Raw genomic sequence first — 19,165 nt, 5'->3', positions numbered from 1 at the left:
TTCTCAGAAAACTTTTGTTCACTATTATACTTGTAAAATAAAATCTGCATTATTTATCTGATGCAGTTCAAATGTAACCTAAAGTCTCCATAGAAACCCATTCACACACTACGGCCATCCGTGAAATGATCAATAAATACTCCCTTCACTGCCAGTCAACCATAGTCTATTCTTATTATTATATTATTATTATTATAGGACCTGGTCACACACAGCCCATAGTCTATTCTTATTATTATAGTGTTATTATTATTATTATTATATTATTATAGGACCTGGTCACACATAGCCCATAGTCTATTCTTATTATTATAGTGTTATTATTATTATTATATTATTATTATAGGACCTGGTCACACACAGCCCATAGTCTGTTCTTATTATTATAGTGTTATTATTATTATTATATTATTATTATAGGACCTGGTCACACACAGCCCATAGTCTGTTCTTATTATTATAGTGTTATTATTATTATTATTATATTATTATTATAGGACCTGGTCACACACAGCCCATAGTCTATTCTTATTATTATAGTGTTATTATTATTATATTATTATAGGACCTGGTCACACACTTTCTCTCCTCATTAATATTAATACATCTAGCCCCGCCTCTGCCCCGCCTCCCCTGGTCCCGCCCCTCTGTCAGTGACGTCACGCTCTCCATACTTGGTGATGGCTGGGAGGCAGCGCTCTGATTGGTGGACGGGCCGTGTGGTGGGAGTGGTCAGGGAGACGCTGACCCGGATGTTCACTCCTAGGTCCTGAGGAAGTGGAGGCGCCGCCGGGCCTACGGGGCAGAGCGATACCGACCCGTTACCGCACCGGAGAGCAGCCCCGCCCACCTGACCCGGTCCTCACCCACCGCAGCCATGGTAACAAGGGACACCCGGCCGGGGGAGAGGGAGACACCCGTGGGTGACGGGTGGGACCTGTCACTGAGCCCGTGACGCAACTACACAGGGCGGTTATATAGGGAGAGCTGGGACCCTGAGCCTTTATATAGAGAGTGCGTGTATAACGGCCTGTCCCCTAGCTGATCACCCTCATGTACCTCTGTATAACACCCTGTCACTGCCTGTACCTCTGTATAACGCCCTAATCCCTGCTCTACCTCTATATAACTGCCTGTACCTCTGTATAACGGCCTAAATACCCTCATGTACCTCTATATAATGCCCTATTCACTGCTGTACCTCTATATAACACCCTGTCACTGCCTGTACCTCTGTATAACGGCCTATCCCTTCCCTGATCCACCCTCATGTACCTCTGTATAACACCCTGTCACTGCCTGTACCTCTGTATAACGCCCTACACCAATATAACACCCTGTCACTGCCTGTACCTCTGTATAACGGCCTATCCCTTCCCTGATCCACCCTCATGTACCTCTGTATAACACCCTGTCACTGCCTGTACCTCTGTATAACGCCCTAATCCCTGCTCTACCTTTATATAACTGCCTGTACCTCTGTATAACGGCCTAAATACCCTCATGTACCTCTATATAATGCCCTATTCACTGCTGTACCTCTATATATCACCCTGTCACTGCCTGTACCTCTGTATAACGGCCTATCCCTTCCCTGATCCACCCTCATGTACCTCTGTATAACACCCTGTCACTGCCTGTACCTCTGTATAACACCCTGTCACTGCCTGTACCTCTGTATAACACCCTGTCACTGCCTGTACCTCTGTATAACGTCCTAATCCCTGCTCTACCTTTATATAACTGCCTGTACCTCTGTATAACGGCCTAAATACCCTCATGTACCTCTATATAATGCCCTATTCACTGCTGTACCTCTATATAACACCCTGTCACTGCTTGTACCTCTGTATAATGCCCTACCCCAATATAACACCCTGTCACTGCCTGTACCTCTGTATAACGGCCTATCCCTTCCCTGATCCACTCTCATGTACCTCTGTATAACACCCTGTCACTGCCTGTACCTCTGTATAATGCCCTACCCCAATATAACACTCTGTCACTGCCTGTACCTCTGTATAACAGCCTATCCCTTCCCTGATCCACCCTCATGTACCTCTGTATAACACCCTGTCACTGCCTGTACCTCTGTATAATGGCCTATCCCATCCCTGATCCACCCTCATGTACCTCTGTATAACACCCTGTCACTGCCTGTACCTCTGTATAACGCCCTACACCAATATAACACCCTGTCACTGCCTGTACCTCTGTATAACGCCCTATTCACTGCTCTACCTCTATATAACACCCTGTCACTGCCTGTACCTCTGTATAACACCCTAATCACCCTCATGTACCTCGGTATAATACCCTATCACTGCCTGTACCTCTGTATAACACCCTAATTACTGCTCTACCTCTATAGAATACCCTATCACTGCCTGTACCTCTGTATAACACCCTAATCACTGCTCTACCTCTATATAACACCCTATCACTGCCTGTACCTCTGTATAACACCCTAATCACTGCCCTACCTCTATATAATACCCTGTCACTGCCTTTACCTCTGTATAACACCCAAATTACTGCTCTACCTACATGTTACTATAAACAAAGTATTGGCATGCATAAAAGGGGGCATAGATGCCAGGGAAGACAGTGTAATTTTGCCACTGTATAAATCATTGGTAAGACCTCATCTTGAATATGCAGTACAGTTCTGGGCACCACTCTATAAAAAAGATAATTTGGAACTAGAAAGGGTTCAGAGAAGGGCGACAAAATTGATAAAGGGTATGGAGTCATTAAGTTATGAGGAAAGGTTAGCCAGTTTAGACATGTTTACTTTAGAAAAGAGGCGTCTAAAGGGAGATATGATTACTATGTACAAATACATTAGGGGTCAATACAGAGAGCTTTCATGGGAACTTTTTACTCCAAGGACTATGCACAGAACACGTGGTCACCCCCTAAGGTTAGAGGAGAGGAAATTTCACAACCAGCAAGGGGAAGGGTTCTTTACAGTAAGGGCAGTCAAGATATGGAATTCATTGCCTGGGAAGATTGTGATGGCAGATTCAATAGATATGTTTAAGAAAGGGTTAGACAAATTTTTAGCGGAAAGGTGTATCCAGGGATACGACCGTTAATTAAAATGAAGGATACTAGTGGTTATAGGGTAAAAATAGGACTGCAATATTGAGTCTGGGGGGATTTTCACAATTGAAACAGATTGGCGGTTGCTTACTCTGGATTAATTTCAAATATAAGTGCAGGATCGCAGGAGATCCAAAATAGGTTGAACTTGATGGACTGGTGTCTTTTTTCAACCTCATCAACTATGTTACTATAAACTGCCTGTACCTCTGTATAACACCCTAATTACTGCTCTACCTCTATATAATACCCTGTCACTGCCTGTACCTCTGTATAACGCCCTAATCACTGCTCTACCTCTATATAATACCCTATCACTGCCTGTACCTCTGTATAACGCCCTAATAACTGCTCTACCTCTATATAATACCCTGTCACTGCCTGTACCTCTATATAATGCCCTAATCACAATCAAGTACCTCTGTATAACGCCCTAATAACTGCTGTACCTCTATATAATACCTTGTCCCCGCCTGTTCCTGTATATAACGCCCTAATCACTATCATGTACCTCTGTATAACACCCTATTCCCTGCTCTACCTCTATATAACTTCCTATCAGTGCCTGTACCTCTGTATAATGGCCTATTCCTTACCCGAATCGCCATCATGTACCACTGTATAATGCCCTGTCACTTCCTGTACCTCTATATAATGCCTTATTCCCTGCTCTACCTCTATATAACACCCTGTCACTGCCTGTACCCCTATATAATGCCATATCTACTGCTCTACCTCTATATAACGCCCTATTCTCTGCCTGTACATCTGTATAACGCCCTATTTACTGCTCTATCTCTATATAACACCCTAATCACTCCCTGCGCCTCTATAATGCTCTAATCAATGTCTGTACCTCTATATAACGTCCTATTCCATGCTCTACCTCTATATAATGACCTAGTCATTGCCTGGACCTCTGTATAACGTCATAATCACTCCCTGTACCTCTCTAGAACGACCTGATCACACCCACAGTACAACGGTCTGTGCCTATAAAGTGTCTTCATAGAGCACCCGTTTCACTACCCTGTGTCTATACCTCTATATAACATCTTATTCCCTACCCTGGGCATATACAGAGAGCAGCACCACTAAATACCACCCTACTCACTATTACTTCCTGCGTTCACCAGCCACGTCGGGGGATATAGACCCCTCCTGTTATACTGGGTATTGGGATGGATTGCAGGAAGTTCTGTAATGTTATTGTGACGCTCAGTACAGAGGGATGTGTGACGTTCTGCACTGGGGGGTGCTATGGTGGCAGCCGTAGGTCACAGTGGGCAGGTGAGGGGACACAATGGTACAGTGTAGTGTACACTGTCATCTGGTGTAGAAGTGATATTACTGGTTCTATGTGCTCTGTACGTGTATTCATGTGGTAGATGGTATTAGGCAGCTCTACTTCCTGAGAGCAAAGGCTGCTTTATACTGTGATACTCTGTTGTATGTTACATTATCTCCGTGTGTGGTGAAAGGAGCCTCTTGTCTGACCTGCAGGTTACCTGTAGGTGGAGGAAGACTGTAATTTACCTAAATGATTTTCTACACATTATTTTGCATTCTTAAAAGTGGAACTAAACTCCAAAAATAAAATATAACTAAGTTATGTAGTTTTACTTTCTGTCCATTGATGTGAAAATTAACATTTTAAACGGACATAAATCTGTTTTGCTGTCTCCGCCTGACCTGGCTCCGAGCTGTATTGTTGAGGTGGGCGGGTGGTCATTGTATACTGAGAACAAAAATTCTGTCAGGTGAGAGAAACCTTCCTGCTACCTGAGCTCTTAGGTGCATATACACACTGGCATTAGGGGTCCCCTTCTGAGTGTGACTACTCTATTTATGGTAACTACGGTGACAGTACAGACTGACACTTTGTAGGTGCAGAATTCACGGAGAATAGAACTAAGAGCATTAATGGGGGAAGCTCATATCTTCCAAATTGTCAATCTATACTGACGCTGCATTGATCATTGTGATCAAAATCTTAATATCCACATGACTGGCTGGCGTTCACCGTCTGTTAAATGTAGACTGACTCCAAGCGAGCTGCTTAAATAGACTAGTGTCTCCTGTTCAGTGGCGTTTGGATCCGAGCATAGAGATTATGGCTTTTTATCGGTAAAGTCCGGTCACTGCGCACTAATTCTTGCTTCAAGTACCAGCTGGACCTGAGCGCTGCATGTAATATATATATTTATTTGTTTTGTTTGTCCAATACTTGGGGAGGAAAAAAAGGTGTGACTGCGTGCGGACCGCTGACCTGTGGGATCAGCTAGTGGCGGTGAGCGCTGTCACATGACTCTAGGAGTAAGCCGCCTGCCCTCTGTCCCACAGCACGTCGTTTCCAAATATATGCAGTTCAGTGTGAAGTGATAACAGCTGACCCCTTCTTGCTATTTGTGTACTTCTCTCTTACAGAAATAATAGTTTTGTATCTCTGTGTAGGTTTGCAAGGGATGCAGGAAGTTTGCTGAACTACTTACTAATCTTATGTTGTTTCGTAATATCATTTGCATGTAAAAAACCGCAGGCTGCTTCCTCTTCCTCCCTGTGGTGGTGGATCTACCCTGGGTACATTGTGCAGATAAGTCAAGAGGCCACATGCCAACCCCCCAGTCTTGTGGACCACCTTCACCCCAGAGTGACACAGCCAAGCGGACATAAAACTGATCTGAGCCGACATACAGCGTTGCCAGCCCTGCTCCCACACAGTAGATTGGGCATATGCTGATTAGATGCGTAGACTATCTGCCTACACTTTATATAGAGAGCTCAAAGTTAAATTAAACACCTAAAACGACTTTCTTAGTTACTGTTTTTGGGGTGTGAGATGTGCACAGACCTTAATTTATGAAGTGCCCCCGAATGTGTCTGAAGTCACAGAATTACACATAGACTATTGTCTGTGACCACCACATACGTGTTTGTCTGACGTGCAGAAGACTGACGTGTAGAGACTGTCTCTTTCCACGGGATTTGCAATATGGAGACTGTGTACCTTGAAGTTTTTCACCAGTAAAATGAGTTTTAATTAGTGACCTGCCATAAACTGTGCTGTGAAATGTGAAGAAATAGGACAGTCGTACAAGAAAATGTTATTCCTGTGTCCTAATAATGTCAGGAATGTTTCCTTTAATTTAGTAATGTGGGGCCTGTGGGATTCTGCGTGTTAGAACGCATTGCTATTACATGGATTTATTCTTGTTGGTATTTGTATGTATGTATGTATGTGTGTGTATGTATGTGTGTGTGTGTGTGTATGTGTATATATATATATATATATATATATATATATATATAATATAATTTGTGTGTGTGTATATAAGGGAGTTTGGAAGTAACGTGACAATATAACAGTTTGTGTATATATCACGCAGAGTTTATTTAACAGTACAGTAGGTTTATGGATGAACTGGATCTTTAATTGTGTTTATGTGGAATATTCCACAAGTGCCACTGAAAAGTCTCCTTGGACTTGAGCATATTTTCTGTTCCACTGGGGTGTTGTGTAATTTGAGGTTTGGCTGCAGGATTAGTGCAATATACTTTTTTCTTATTTGTGTCCGTGTTGCGATGAGTGTCAACCGGTGCTTACATAGAGAATGAAAAAGTAAACTGGTTTTAAAAGAAAATCAGTACTCTATTAGTTTTATTGGCCCCTTGTCTCTGCTTGTATTGCCCCAAAATAAGAACTATGCCCCAGCATCGTCTCATTCAATTCGATTGGATTACCGGCAGCTGCTCATATCTTCATTAGCATTGATGGCTTTGTGACCAAACAGTCATTAGATCTGGCAACATTGTAGGATCGATTTTGATAAATAATTTCTTACTTTCAGTATTGGTTTTACCAGGTGGTAAATCGTTCGTTCCGAAGAACAGAAAGTATTATGGTACTTGTGACCCACTCTGTTGTGGTCCGGTGGTCTTGCTTAGTGTCCATATTGCGGCACATGAAACGGTCACCCTGTCTTACCTCGGATGTCTAAACAGATTCTGCACAATTAATAATATGTTTTGATTGTCACTTGAATTTTAGCTTTAACAAACAAAAAATATTTATTGTGTAATGTTTGCAAACTTGCATTAAATGGTGCGTAATATTTATAAATACTACTTCATATTTATTATACACGTTATCCTCTCTTTAATAAACAGTGTTAAGGCTCCTGAGGTCTGGCTTGTTCCATGGTCTCTGCTGTTAGTAAATGCGCGTTCTGTTATATTGATCAGGCAGCTCGGTGTGAGGCACCTGGCTGAGTATCCAGTAAGCTGCACATTCTGCCACATTAGTAGTTTTACATATGTGGAAACTCTATACTGTGTGTCTCTTGTCAGTGGCTTCCTGTTGCTTTAATTCTGACAGTGTCTTTAAATAGAAAATGTACCTAAATAGTACTATGGACATTTGTGGAGGTTATAGGGCAGTTTTTGTGTGGCCTGGTAACTATTATCCACACAATGTAGTGGTGTCTTCTCTTCATCCTCCCTCATAGTAGTTGAGAAATTAGCTGATCTTTGCTGAAGTTCCACGGAACCTTTTATAAGTTCTTGACACATTTTCCTCATTGTAACTTGTGATCCGTCGGTCAGCCAGAGAATTACGCTGGTAACAATTGTTACTGTTCCTGACTTGTTTCTTTTGTATCATCCAAGACTTGTTTCTTTATCCTTAAATCCACACTCACTGCGCCCCTGCTCACAATAACTCCACAATAAGCTGCGACACAATGAATGCTTTGCTACATGTTATTCTGTGATTATGCTTCAGAAGAATCCCCACATAGTAACCCTAGCCGTATAACTTGTTTTATAAGTACTGAGTGATATTGTTGTGATGTATGTAGTAGAACTCATTGTAAGATAATGTAGTATTAGGAACGCAGCATGCAATAACTGTGAGGTATTGGTGATATGTTGTAGGCAAAATTCTGTCCAGTTTCATTTTTGTATCCAGACTGTGTCCATTGATTCAATATTTCCAGTCAGTCTTATTGTCACTGTAACCAGCAGGCACCTGAGATTCTCCTAACGGAAGGTAGGTCTTACCCACAATCCAGCAGCAGCCTGTACCTCTCAATGGCTGGCATGTGGTAGATCCAGGTTACACTGAATCTATCCGTGATGGTTATAACACTGTTATCTCTCCTGACTCATCAGGATTTCTCAGGGTAATGATGAAAAATAATAAGTAGACATTTGCCGGAATCCTATCTTGGCCAAACATTCAGTAAATTGCACATATTTGGTAACCCTAATATTAGGTAGTGTAGGTGATAAAATATTTCTAGGAGTGCCCTAGTTACTGCATATAGCATGATCATTCCCCTAACAGAGCATGTTTCCATATCGCCCTGCTGGAGTACAGGTGTAGTCATTACTGACTGACACATTGTAACAGATCCACAGGTGTAGTCATTACTGGCTGACACATTGTAACAGATCCACAGGTGGTGTAATTATAATGTCAGCCAGTAATGACTACACCTGTGGGGTCTCCCTGAGGACTGATTTTTTTGAAACTCTGTTGTAAACAGTTAAAATCCAATGAGAGCAAAATTCTGGTTATCTGGATCTTCCCAATTTGGCTTTAAAGGTCCTGTGACATCAAGAGTCTAGCACTGGGTAACGTACATTACAGACATGGTTTCATGGTTTATCTCCATTGCAAACCCGGCCATACCCCCAGTGATCTAGCGCCTATATCTCGCCAATAGGATACAACCCCAAACCATATTGTAATCTATGAGTATGACCCCACTTAGCAAGAGTGACGGGAGAGCTCTGGGAAATAAGTACAGCAGTGAGCTTGCTGAATACTGTGCCGTCAGGAATAATTTTATATATATTGATTGGTCATTTACATTAGACACCTACGTATTGCAAACGGTGTATTATTCGAGTCTCTTGTGTGACACTGAATCGGGTACAGGTGCCAAATATCCAGATCTGCACCAATTTTACATATTTGTTATTCTCTCATATAAGGCCATTAGAATTCTAGATTTGAATATTTATTCCAGTATATGGCCAAAAAACGTAAATCCCTTCTGGAAAACCTTACTTGGGTGTAATAAGACCTATTGAAGCTATTTCCTGTGAATGGTCAGAGCTGGTTTGGTTGTTGAGGGTGGGGACGCTGGTGGTTGCTGGGGAGATAACCAAAATTGCAGTAACCTTTTACAATAACTGTTTGCGGATACAAACTGGACATGTCAGGGATGGGGGGGGGCGTGTATGTAAACAATTTGATGGAATATCCTACTTGTTGTTTGTACAGATTAAGTTCGACCTGCGTCTGTGAATTGCCGAGAGAATTAGTATTTATTGTAAGGCCTCCACTAAAGATGTGTATATTGGGTATTGTGAGTTCTCCAGTTTCTAGTTTTCAAGTTGGGGGGGGGGGGGGGGGGAAATAAATATATATTTCAGTTTGACATCAGACCTCTTCACGCCTGAATTTGACTCCTTATATGCCAAGAGAAGAATTGCATGAGTGTCAAATGGTCCTTATGAGAATAATGGGATTGTCAACTAAACAATCGTGTCTTTTGTTTGTCATTTTCCCTCTAATTTATTTGTGACGTCCTCCTTTATCCAGCTACCATACGTTCCGTATGACCGCACCTACAAACAGGAGGCAGACATTTTTTTTTCCGATTGAACCAATATTTAATATTCACATAGTGTCTTGTGAATGGATAGTCTGTATTCTCGTGAATATTGCTACATCCCAGGAAACGTCTGCATCCACTTGTCAAGACAAGGCAGCTATTACGTGTTCTCCTGCTTTCCACGAGGACCATATAATGACCCCTATGTCTGCGAGTAACAAGATCCCACATATCCGGGAACCTGTTCTGCCACCTGGTGAAACATAAACAGGTTTCTGTTATCTTACAGATAAGAGGAGATAGAATCCATATTCTGCTCACTGATTCGGGAAGGGGAACAAGGAAACAACTATTTTTTGTTTCTCTGCAAATGTCTAATTGTCTGTAAATCGTCTGCAGATTTCTGTGGTTACCAACAGTGCTGTAAAATGATAATTCGTGTAAATGTTGAACAAAGCTCTGTTAAGTGTGACTTTTGCTTCTTATCTACGGAGGGAAGTGCACGTGTGACTTAGTGTAACCGTGTGAGTCGGACTAAAATAAGCTACAGCCATCTGCAGTGTCTTCTCTATTTGTCTGCAACATTTTGGTGCATTTATGTTCCCTATGTGACTGTTTCCTGACCATCCCCATAGACTGCACCTAGTGCTCAGGGGTGTAAGCGTGTGATCAGGGCTGCGCTCTCTAACCAGCGCTATCACTGTGCCTGGTAGTGTCTGACTTTGTGATGTAATTCTGCAGTAAATGGGTTACAGGAATATATTGTAAACAAGATCCGACGTCTGCTCTCTTCACGCGATTACACGGACTGCTGCTATGTGTATTGTATCGGTTTCCTGGCTTGTCGGAGGTCGCTGGAGGCAACTCGTATCACCAGACATCAAATTCTCCTCTTGTTTATTCCACTTCTCCCAGCAGAATAAGCAACGTAATCTTAATGAATAATACAACCGAAACCTGAGGCTTCAGCGCTGTCTTTCCACAGTTCTGAGAAATACGTGATTTGTATGTTAAACTGTATGCGTAGCCTCCGTTTTATCTTTATATATTTCTTTTTACGGCTATTTTATGGGCTAAAGTGTGTTTGTTTTAATGCTTTGTACACTTAATCCGTGGTCGTGTTTTAGTGGCCCTTCTCCCACCATGAAATTGGTTATATCCAAAAACATACTAGTAGGTAAATTGACCCTAGTCTGTCTGTGTATATTAGGTAATTCAGACTCTATGCTTCAATTAGGCAGGGTCTGATGTGAGTGAGTTCTCTGTACAGCGCTGCAGAATTAGTGGCGCTATATAAATAGATGATGATGTTATAAAAATACATTGACATGGCTGCTTCTGTGTTTTATTGATGGGCATATCTTGCTCTCAGGTCTTTAAAGTCCATTCCCACCTGTTGCATTTATTTACATGTGGCCGCTCCTGTATTCGGTCCGGAAAGTGCGAGTTGCACAAATAATCTGGTAATATAGATATAAAGTAGTGACAGGGAGAGAGGAACAGTGTCTGCAGCAGGCCGTGTCTGCGTTGTATGATCCTAGGAGAGAGACGTTCACATACCAGGATCCTGTCACCTCTCAGCTTTCACTGCTCACCAGAGCTGGGAGAGACAACCTGATCTCTGCCTGTGCTGCTATTCACTACGTCGGCGCATTCCGGTATCAACCACCCAAGGCCACGTGGATTCCCTGTCTAGAGCCGTCTGTAAGGAACTACTGCACCTAAAATTCACCAGTTCCTATTCCTGGTTACAACTGGATATATTAATCATTGTGGGCCTGATTTATTAAGCAAAATGAACGTATTGTGCATTTTTTCTCTAAAAATGCATGTAAAACAGGCACACGCTTGTCTGCATTCAATGCAGGTCTAGGTGTGTTCTGACGCATTGAGACAGACGTAACACCCTGCTGGATAAGTCCAAAAGTGTTCAGTTATTGTCACCTGTTAATAATATAGTCATTAATGAAAATACATAAAAAAGGGTTGTTTTTTTCCCCCCAATGAAATACATTTATCAGGATGTTATTAGTGTGTACGTTTGTACAGTTACTCCTGATTGCAGACACATCATCATCATCATCATCATTTATTTATATAGCGCCAACATATTCCGTAACACTTTACAATTATGGACAAACACAGTAAACTAATAAACAAACTGGGTAAAACAGACAAGAGGTGAGAAGGCTGCTCGCAAGCTTACAATCTATGTTCTATCATACATACACAGTCGTCGTCATTATCACTCTGCACTTACATCAGACCTGTAGCTGGTGCAAGTGAAAACATGCAGGAGGCTACTGGGTGCGCTTAACGTGGAACGCCTTTACTGTACACTGACTACATGCATACTCCCATTGCTGACCCTAAACTTGTACTGACATAGAGACGTTGCTAGACTCTGCAAATTGTTCCTGTATTTTATTAACCTAATCTAATAAATGAAAAGACTGCTTGCCTACCTATCCCAGCGCAGGGAACCCACAAATCCAGACTTGAGGCGCAGTTACCAACTATTGTCAAAGAAGGGTTCCTGAGAAGACCACATGTCTATTTATCAGCCAGAAGACTTGAGGATTCCACATTCTAAGGAAGTGTTACCTATACTATATAGATCCACCCAGTAAATGGAACTTTTGCAGAAGATCAAAGAAATTACTATCACATGAAGCAACAAGTCACTCTTTAATATCTCCCCAATGTTTGCACTCCACCCTTTGCTTATTCAGATATGGAATGGTGGCTTCTCTGAAGCAGAGTGCAGTACTGTGTGAGTAATGTCTTGGCAGTCGCTCTGTTTTAGAGGTTCATTGTCCGTCCTTCTGTCACATTCGTCCATGAAGTACATGTTTGGGAATGGTACAAAAACCTCTCTTTGACCTCCAGATGTCCTTAAAACGTGGCCGGTTACAGAACTGTTTAGAAATTTTTTTAGGAAGACGGGAGGTGGTTTCTGGACTGTGCACATAAGGAAGACATAAAGCGTGGAGGGAACGGATTAGTGAACAGAGGTAAAAGGCTTATACCCTGAAGGAATGTCTGCTCGTATTGCCTTCTACAAGTAGATTGAGCTGTAGCTGATCTGGAATCCAGGAGCGCACAGCTCGTGCGGGGATTCAGCGCAGAGCTGCCGCCACCATGAATTTACATTGATTTGGTGTTATAGGAAAACTACCAGACTATCGTGCTGGCAGCGTATTACAAAAACACTACTGCATTTAATTTTCTTTTTTCCCCAGTATTAAAAAAAACTAAAACATTTGTTAGGTTAGATTTAGTGCCTTATGCCAGGGGCACCAGTATGCTAATGAGGGAAGTGCCATTGATCATATTAGTAGGGTGAAAAGAAAGATGGCTCCTCCCTCTCATTTTACAAGTGAAAAGTTTGTGATCCATGGTGTCTTCTGTGACCGTAGACAAATGTTTTAAAAACGCCAGATCTAAAGACGGCAAACGATCATCCGCCAGTCAGGTGATGTGTATCTGCTGCGTACTCCCAGAAGTTATCCAGCACCAGTCATTTTTTTAATTGGATATTTTTTCTTCTTTACATTGGCAGGAAAGTGGCAAAAAAGTTATATGAAATGTTACTTCTTATATCTTCATCAGAGGCTAAAACTGTGACATTGTGGTCTGCACTTCCCTGCGCTCCCTGTGTGTATAGATGGGTCTATATGTTGGTATTACAGCCGTCATTAGGTTTCCTCGGCCCGGTGTAGAAGAGCTGAGAATCTCTCTCTTCCTAGCAAGAGCCGCAGAGTGTTACTGTAACGCTTGGAGTTAATGCATGTGGTGTTCTCTTCCTGTGACAGCTAATGCTCCATCTTCCCAGAAAGGTAGGAGTCTGAATTCCTGTCATCGGTGCTGGTTCCAGGCTGTCTTGTCAGTCTTCCAAGTGTTAAACAGGAAGCAGCTGAACGCCATCAATCTGGATAGATCTAGGCTGTAGGACGGGTCAGCAGGTAGCTGTGATACCGAACGTGTCCCATCCCTGGCTCCCAGAACCTGCGTCCTCTGTTGTACCTGTAACCGCCACAGTAATGGTTCTATGTGGAATTTGCACTGAACTGGTTTTATGTCTCAGCCAAACAAACACAGTTCCATATAGATAATATTTTATTAATGTAATTGAACCACTTTACGTTGCTCTAATGCAAAGTCCTTCACCTATAGATCTCCTGTGGACGTTTATTTAAGCACTCGGTCTTCTTGCTCTTGGCTCATTCTGGGAGGTGTACGTAGATTTTATTTCTTCAAGGGACTTAATGTTCTGAATATCTCATTTCACGCTGTTTCTCCTAATGTAGCGTTAGACCTTGTAGTCTCCAGACTGTTCCACCTCTTCTGTAGAGAGCTGTGTTCTAGCCAAGTTCTCCACGTTGGACATTGCCTGATGAATCACATATGTTTACTGTAAATGGCCAGTTCTTAAAGGTGCAGCGCACCCGATGATCACTTACTGCAAGAACTTTAATTCATGTACTCCTCCCGCATTAATTATTGCAATACCCTCCTTAGTGATCTTCCCCTTTTACCCCTACAATCTATTCTGAATACATTGTCTAGACCAGGGTTTCCCAAACCTATTCCTCCGGTACCACTAACAGAGCATGATTTCCATATCTCTGCTGGAGCACAGGTGTAGTCATTACTGACTGATACATTGTAACAGGTACACAGGTCGTTCTAATTATGTCACTTGTGACCTGGAAAACCTGCACTGTTAGGGGTCCCTGAGGACTGGGTTTGGGGGGTCTAGAGTTGCACTCACAAAATGTTCCTCTCCTGTTTTGGCCGGCCAGTCCCTATACAAAGACCGTAACTAAACTGCACCAACATGTATCTCATACCTCCCATCTGAACACCTCCGTTCTGCCCAATATCTGTGTCTCTCATCCACACTTGTTAAGGGCTCCCATTCCCGCTAATGGGACTTTTTTGGGACTGCACCTACTCTGTGATTCCGTCCCTCATATAACAAGCCTCAAATCCTTACTGTTCCCTCAAAGCTCTTATTTTCAGTTTCATCTCAAATTCCCAAAAATTCTTGTTAACTCCTCTAGTTTCTACAATTACCCCCACACAGTTCACACAAAACTTGACATTATTTCTCTTTATACCCAAACAAGCTACTGATCCGAAACCTACATTGCCAGGTGACTGGATCATAGAGCCACTAAGTACTTACTCCTACAACAATCTGATGGCACCAATATGTACTTATGTATCCACCTCCTACTGCCCTATAGATTGTGAGCAAGGCCCTCTTGCCTATCTATCTGTAATACCCAATATTGTTTTATTACTGTGTTTGTTCCAAATATTGTAAAGCGTTATGGAATGTGTTGGCGCTATATAAATATATTGAACAGGGATTCCTGATATCAACCTGTTGGATGGGAAATTGTCACAAAACTTTGTGGATTATTGAGCAGGTGGGATGGGAGTTAAGGACTAGACAAGAGAATGATCTGTCTGATTAGATTGATCAGATACATAATTTTTTCTTGTGCTGTTTGCACACAGAATCTCCTCTCCTGTTATGCAGGGAGTGCTGGTGCTGTCTCTCAGCGGGACATGGGGGGATGGGGGTGGCGTCGCTGTCAAATGGTTCCCAGCTGCTGACAGAAGAAAGCGCATCCAGCCAGAGTGCAGAACAAGGCGCATATTGCTCGCAGCAAGGCGTCCAGCCGACCTCATCACGGATGGGATTTTTGGCAGCAGATAAAAGGAAATCAGATTTCCTCTCTGCCTTTAACAAGGGGAGAAAAATGATGCTTTGGAGATGTAAACATCCCGTTAGTAAGATAAACAGTGGTGGTGTAATCACTCTGTGCACGCGGATGAGGCGCTGGTCTCCCCTGGTGCTCGGACATAACCTGCGCCAGCTGCACATCTCCCCTCCAGTCCTTTATATACATCCTTGTGCACGGCCAGTCTCACGCCCTGCACTTGTCAGGCAGCATTAGACATGAGCGGTACCATCTATTACAGTGATATCCAGAGTAAGCAGCTCAGTGTATTAAATCTGCTAGTTGGCGATTATATTCACACGCAGCCTCATGTTTTAGGGCTCATCCACACTTATCTGTTCATTTGCTTTCAGCTGCTAGATAACCCCAGAAAATTCTATTACTAATCAGGGGAATGTTTTCTTATGAATAGTCCTCACCATTACGGGGGACAGAATGATTAGAGTTTCGGAGGTATGAGTTGTACGGTGCCATGGCTGACCTATCGCTACAGCCAAGACATTGCGCCCAACGTCTTTAAGACTTCTATTACTTGTTACAGTGATGTTTAATGTATTACTTGCAGTGATGTGTATTAATGTATGTGTGGCAGTGGTAATATGTAGTAATACTGGTGGTTGTATGCTGTAGCCATGTATTGTAGTGTGTACTAATGGGTTACCCCTTGTGGTTGTATGTGGCAGTGAACATTAGCCTATTACCCCTTGTGGTTGTATGCTTTGCCAGCTCTCAGTATGAAGGTTATGCCCATGTAGAACAGGGTGAGTTTTATGCCCGTGATACTGGCCATGGTATATATTCCTGATAACATCAGAAAGTATCCCCAGGGCGCAGTACATGGGCTGACTGATGCCAAGTGTGCCAGTCTACTTTGCCCAGAGGTGCCTTCATTCCAGCCGCTGGAAAGTGGCCGATGTGAGCGGATCACTGGACTGTAGCAAAGGGCAGCCTCAGCCGCATCCTCCATAATCTTATACCATACCGTGCAATACACGGATTCCCAAACATTTCAGTGTAGTGATGTGACACGCCTGGAATGGGTGAGCACAATGCCGCATAGTGGATGCGCAGTCTAGTGATGTCACAGCGGCATTGTTAGTGCTGGTTCCTTAACGTCCGCTGTGCTTTCTATTTATGGAGCTGCTGAAAGAGCATCTTGTGTGGTTGTTACTGTCATTTTTCACCCTCTAGTTACACTGCCACCATGTGTCCACTGCGCAGCCTGTGTATATGGGGGCAGCACGTTGGTGACTTGCAGTCTTGGCCTGTTCTATGTTTGTGGTATTGTTATCAGATGGAGAACACCCAGCCTACAGCTCCTGCCTTCCTGTACACACACACTTCAAAGTGCTGCTCAAGGCCACAGGGTGTCCTACATATTTCAGTCTTGTAGTAACAAGCCCCTCTCCGTACTGTGGTACTGGGAGACATAGCTGTATGGTTTGTGGCAGAATCATGGTACGTGTTGGATCCAGTTTTACAAGTGTTATTTTTGTGTGTTTGTTTTACTAATTGTGACAAAGGCACTTGATTGGCAGCTGGTGACTGTACGGATGGATCTTCTGTTCCTCTAGTTAACCCTTGCCATGACACAAGCCTATAGCTTTAACTGGTCTTTCAGATGATTATGCAGTATCATAGTGAATCATTTACCCCGCGATTGTCTTCCATTAGGAGTCTTTCCGAGTTCTGAACTGTTTGCTTTCCCACGCTCTCCTATCGGAGCAGCTATATAGTCACTTCCAGCCTGACATGATCTGCTCTGGGCCCTTGGGATACAGAAATAACATTTATACAGCTTTTATTATGATGTTTCCTCATTTTATGGGACACTGTAATGTATTTCCTGATCTACCTTAAACCCTTTGTGCACCAGCGCTCACTCGCAGTCCCGGGAATCTACATGAGGTCCAGAAACCGTTCCAAGCTCTGTGACTTGTATGTTTGATTGTGTCCTAGGGATATAAGTTGATTTGTGCATGGCCAGGGATTGTGAGAAATAAAATAATTGCATAATAGTTTGTAGTGAAAGCAGGGTAAATGTTGGGGGCATCTGGTTATAGATGGGCATTTTTAAAGGTTTTCAGATTAAAAAAGGACCACAGTAAAAATGTGTGCTGCATCGTAAGTAAAGGGCCTCATCCTCAGCGATGTTGCTTACAGTACTGGGTATACCGTGCTGAGGTGGTACCCATGTTAGTTCAGCATTAGCTTTGCACGCTGGTGTATAGAGCCTGCTGTGTGCATTGCACTGTGTACGTGATCCATTGGATGAGATCGCACGCTAGTTCTGACGTAAAGTACTTCTCCTTTCTCCAGATAGAAGTTATGGCTTTTGTGAGTGGAGCAGATTCAGACAAAGAACTTAAAAGCATCCAAGTGTAAATGCTCCATTAAACTGCATGAGCACTGCCAGCCAGCCATAGTGTGCAAATACATCAGGGTGTGCATTTGGCAGGTCTCCGGGTAAGCCCTGCCAGCTCATATACTGATCTAGATGAAGTGCAGACTCAAAAATGGCCCAATCATCTCTGTGCAGCCCTCTAGGAAGAAACTAGCTCCCCCTGTTGGAAGATGTGATAGTGACATCTTTTATTGTTCTTATATAAAACACACAAAGCTATTATCAGATTTGCAGTCCTAAAGGGTCCGTAATGAAATAATTTGGCCAAAGAGGCCAAATAGAATAGATTAGGAAGAACTGTGCAGATGGGGTGGAGGATTGGGCTTGCGGCCTGTTTTCATACACTAATGTTTATTATATAATGGGATTATGTTCACTATAGAAAACCTAATCAGGTTTTCTGCTGTCAATTATTACAAATCTGCCTTTTTTTCAGTTTTAATTTTTGTATTTAGCCTCAACCTTTTTCCTTTTAAAGGATAATGCAAAACCACCAAACTGTTTCATTTATTTCAGACTATACACAGAGAAAACAAAATATTTCCAAAATGAAGTAAAGAAGCGATAAGAGTGACTTCTGTGCTCAGTTATGTGCAGTGTATCAGGCCTGGCCAACCTGTGGCTTTCCAGATGTTGTGAAACTACAAGTACCAGCATGCCCTGCCAGCTACTGTCTGTCTGTCTGCTAGCAAAGCATGCTGGGGCTTGTAGTTTCATAACAACTGGAGAGCCACAGGTTGGCCAGCCCTGCAATATATATAATTGTTCAGGGGGGAATGGACCACTCTTCTCAGCCCCTGTAGCAGTGCATGTTTTCTGGATCTCCTGGGAAGAGGCTGTTTTTTATTTGATGATCGGGTGATTAATGACTTTGTGTTTGTTTGTCTGTCTGTTACAGAGTGATCAGCAGCTGGATTGTGCCTTGGATTTAATGAGGCGTCTCCCTCCCCAACAGATTGAGAAAAACCTCAGTGACCTCATTGACCTGGTAAGTAAGACCTCCCCTCACCCTGTCCTTTACCTGGCCGCTGACCTCCCCTCACCCTGTCCTTTACCTGGCCGCTGACCTCCCCTCACCCTGTCCTTTACCTGGCCGCTGACCTCCCCTCACCCTGTCCTTTACCTGGCCGCTGACCTCCCCTCACCCTGTCCTTTACCTGGCCGCTGACCTCCCCTCACCCTGTCCTTTACCTGGCCGCTGACCTCCCCTCACCCTGTCCTTTACCTGGCCGCTGACCTCCCCTCACCCTGTCCTTTACCTGGCCGCTGACCTCCCC

The 19,165-nt window shown here is 43.1% G+C and overlaps 1 protein-coding gene across 2 annotated transcripts in view; it reads left to right on the top strand.

Moving 5' to 3' along the window:
* Positions 1 to 728: 728 nt before the first annotated feature.
* CAPZB (capping actin protein of muscle Z-line subunit beta) overlaps positions 729 to 19,165 on the top strand; it is a 35,071-nt gene continuing 16,634 nt past the window's right edge. The window contains exons 1-2 of one of the 2 annotated variants that reach the window (XM_075189978.1): positions 729 to 880; positions 18,787 to 18,876. In XM_075189978.1, coding sequence (XP_075046079.1) covers positions 878 to 880; positions 18,787 to 18,876 — 93 coding nt within the window. In that variant the 5' untranslated portion in view covers positions 729 to 877. The remainder of the gene's footprint in view (positions 881 to 18,786; positions 18,877 to 19,165) is intronic. The other variant, XM_075189979.1, reaches the window with a different exon arrangement.

The sequence above is a fragment of the Mixophyes fleayi genome, chromosome 11 (genome assembly GCF_038048845.1).
Source record: "Mixophyes fleayi isolate aMixFle1 chromosome 11, aMixFle1.hap1, whole genome shotgun sequence".
NCBI classification, from domain to species: domain Eukaryota; kingdom Metazoa; phylum Chordata; class Amphibia; order Anura; family Limnodynastidae; genus Mixophyes; species Mixophyes fleayi.
This window is presented reverse-complemented; position numbering and strand designations above follow the sequence as displayed.